This window comes from Ictidomys tridecemlineatus, chromosome 11, assembly GCF_052094955.1.
Source record: "Ictidomys tridecemlineatus isolate mIctTri1 chromosome 11, mIctTri1.hap1, whole genome shotgun sequence".
Lineage (NCBI taxonomy): Eukaryota > Metazoa > Chordata > Mammalia > Rodentia > Sciuridae > Ictidomys > Ictidomys tridecemlineatus.
The window spans coordinates 69607766-69611319 of NC_135487.1; the positions used below are offsets into that span (position 1 = coordinate 69607766).

At 38.2% G+C, this 3554-nt stretch overlaps 1 protein-coding gene across 1 annotated transcript in view; it reads left to right on the plus strand.

Annotated features, from left to right (window-relative positions):
- The window catches only part of Clca1 (chloride channel accessory 1), a 33724-nt gene that overhangs the window by 25681 nt on the left and 4489 nt on the right, over positions 1 to 3554 (plus strand). The window contains exons 10-11 of the mRNA XM_005341300.2: positions 1857 to 2075; positions 2645 to 2906. Coding sequence (XP_005341357.2) covers positions 1857 to 2075; positions 2645 to 2906 — 481 coding nt within the window. The remainder of the gene's footprint in view (positions 1 to 1856; positions 2076 to 2644; positions 2907 to 3554) is intronic.

Here is a 3554-nt window from a genome sequence, read left to right on the forward strand (position 1 = left end):
TGGAGTTCTTTCTTTTTTGTTTTTCATTTTTATACATAATCGTAGCCAAGATGGAGACTTTAATGTTTAAAATTTTTAAGTTCTACACTTCTCTATTTGTTAATTAAAATTAAATTAGAAGATTCAGCCTGGTATTAGATATTATTCCTAAAGTATAAAACTACTCATCTAAACAGGCAATTAGTGTTTAGTTGTTTGGAAACAAAACTAAGTGACTCCTTCATAGAAACCAGAAATATAAAATGTAATGGGTCCAGAATTTTTTTTTAAACATCTGATAACAAACACACAGCAGTAAAATTGGCTGAGAATTTTCTTTAGAGTAGAATGTCTCAATTATGAATTTTCTGGGACAAGTATCCAGGGGATTACTTGTTCTATTTTTCCACTACCTCAAATCCCTAATATTGGCCAGGATTTTCATATAATGGAGAGAAAGCACTTTTCACGGTGGAAAGCCTGTTCTGTCCATGCAGACACTGGAACCTCCACCCAGTCTGCCATTAACTGACCAGGGCCAAGAACTGCACCTCTCTAGGTATAGACCAGAAAACCTCCATGGGCCCATTTGTTTCTAAAATTTCAAGAAGACCAAATTATCTTTTGAAAGTTCTTGAGAATATTTTTAAAAAGGTCAAGTATTTTAAAGTGCTCTTTTCTAGTAGATATAGAAATTACATGAATCTTTAAACTAAAAAAGTAAGTGATTAGCACACACCCTGGTGTGAATTATAACTTTTATAAATTTATAAAGTTTGGGTAAAGATAAAGAAATACTATAATATCAAAGCCTAAATTGACAGCTTTCAAAACAACAGGGTTTCAGCTCTGCTAATGTAGCATTTGTTCCATGCAGGAAGACAATAATTATATCTATCCAAGTTAACCTATGCCAGAGTTCAGAAAATTAAATGCAAGGGCTTGGTTTGGAAAAGAAAGCAATGAATCTTATAAAAGTAATTTACACCAATGAAAGGATAAGCTCACAGGCAGTTTCTATGAATTATTTTTGTATTTAAGAAACCTAACAGGGAAAGAGAAATGAATAGGACTGGTTTATAAACTTGTCATAAGAACGTATCTAAGAGCCCTTCACATCCAAGAAACTAGAAAACCTGGCCCCATGACTAGGCTACTCTTGTCTTCTAAGAGGTGTCCCCACAGGGAGATTAATACCTAGGAGACAATCCCCCACATCACATTTCCTCCAGAAGACTTGTAATCCTTTCCCACTTCAATCCCCAAACTGAGGCCCCTCTGTTCTACTTCAAATTCACCTTGGCTTCACAGGCACTGCAATGATGCTTAACCTAGCAATCTATCCACGAATAAGAAATAAGTCACGGTCCTCTTAAGGATTTATAGACAGGAGTTAAATGTACTAGTAATTATGAAGTAGAGTACTACGATGTGATGAACATCAAAGGACTGATAGAAATGATCCGATGGGAGTGCACAGGAAGTTAAGGTGATTCACATCCAATAAGTGATATGGATGTCAGAGAGATCTTCACAGAGAGAGTGATATTTGAACTGAATTTGGAAGGATGGATAAGGATCACACAAGTGGAGAGGAATGCAAAGTCTTCAAAGGAAAGCAAAAGTCATAAAGTCAGGGATTTGTAATGAACCTTTGGGGAGAGAAAGAGTCTTGTCTGGGTAGGGGGAAATACAATTGTGGAAGCTAAGGCTAGCAAAGTAATTTAGAACTGGATTATTATAATCCTAAACAGCAAAAGGACTGAGGACTCAGGCATCACCAAAGACTTTTTAATGGGCACTTGGGAGTGTGGGCAGAGTGGAAAAATTCCTGAGATCTGTGTTCCCCAGAAAGTAAAAGTTGTTTTTCTTAACAGCTGGAGAGTAAGGGATTAACCCTCCAGAACAATAATCCGTGGATGAATGGCACAGTAATAGTGGACAGCACAGTGGGAAAGGACACTTTCTTTTTTGTCACCTGGACAAAACAGACTCCCAAAATCCATCTTTGGGATCCCAGTGGAAAGTTACAAAGTGGCTTGGTAGTGGACAAAGCTATCAGAATGGCCTCCCTCCAAATCCCAGGCACCGCCAAGGTATGGAGTCAGCTTTATTCCCTCTCGAAATTTGACAAGATAAAACAAAGCTATTACTGAATAACTGCAGCTTTTTAATGTTTGTGGTTGCCAAAAGGACAGTCAGTATTAAATCAAGAAAACAATGAGAAATTTCTATCCAGTGAAAATCACTTAGTCTGCTAGCAGGTCAAGAAAAAGGAAGTTGGTGATGTTTGGCCAGATGCTGCATGGAGAACATTCAAATTATACAGCAGTCCAGATGCAAAGTGATTGTTGGAGCTTTGAAATCATGACAACTTTCCTCTACCTCAGAAACTCATCTCTTGAAAAACCAAGGCAATGATAAATGAGGACACAGCTTTCAGCCCTCATTTTCCCCAAACAGGATTTTCTTGACAAGAGGAACTATGTAATAAGTTCAGACACACTGCAGGTTGTCTTGGCTGACAATATCTAAGGTGCCCACATTTTCTCAGACATGCTTGTGACATGCTTGTATCAGAAAGGCTTTTCCTATAGGTAACACTCAAGCCAAGTCTTTGTCACCCATGTTGCTCACTGAAAATGTCTGCATCTGTTTTTGTCAGGTTGGGACTTGGAAATACAGTGTGCAAGCAAGCTCACAAACTCTGACTCTGACTGTCACCTCCCGTGCATCAAATGCTGCGGTCCCTCCAATTACAGTGAAAACCAGAATGAACCAGGACACAGGCAAATTCCCCAACCCCATGAGAGTTTATGCAAAAGTTCGTCAAGGAGCCTTACCAATTCTTAGGGCCAATGTCACAGCCCTGATTGAATCAGCAAATGGGAAAACAGTTACCTTGGAATTACTGGACAATGGAGCAGGTAACCACCCCAAAGTTGGAAAATATATCTTTTTATTTTCAAGAAACAACCAGGGAATTACAGGAGGCATGGTCTGGTAAGAACTGTTAGAAACAGAGAGCCCAGCACTGGGGGTCTGTTTGAAAGAATTCCTTGCCTCCCCATAATTCCCCTATTCTAAAATGTTGGAAAACATAAAGAAGGGCCTACTTTTAGCTTCTGCAAAGCCAAAGTGCTCAATAGACTCAGAGACTCTAGAGAGTTGTCAGACCCCCAAACTAAGGGAAGGAGATAAATTAATAGCTATTTTATGTTTGTCTACCTGTCTCCCTCCCTGCCCACACACACAAAGGCATATATACAAGTATATACACATACACAAATGAAGATATATCTATAGATATATCTTCATCACACACATTTTAGATATTATTATCATCCTTACAATACAGGTGAAGATAAAGATACTTCCACATTTATAAATCAGCAGAGATGGATTTCAGGTCATTCTCTGTGATTCCTATAACCATGCAAGTTGTACATTAGCTTGTCCCTAGAGAAGGGAGAAATATTCTGAATTTCTTTTTTGAAGAAACATGTCTGCTTACTGTGATGAAACTATACTTATTAGAATGAATTCTGCAAATGAATTTCCCACCTAAATCTACC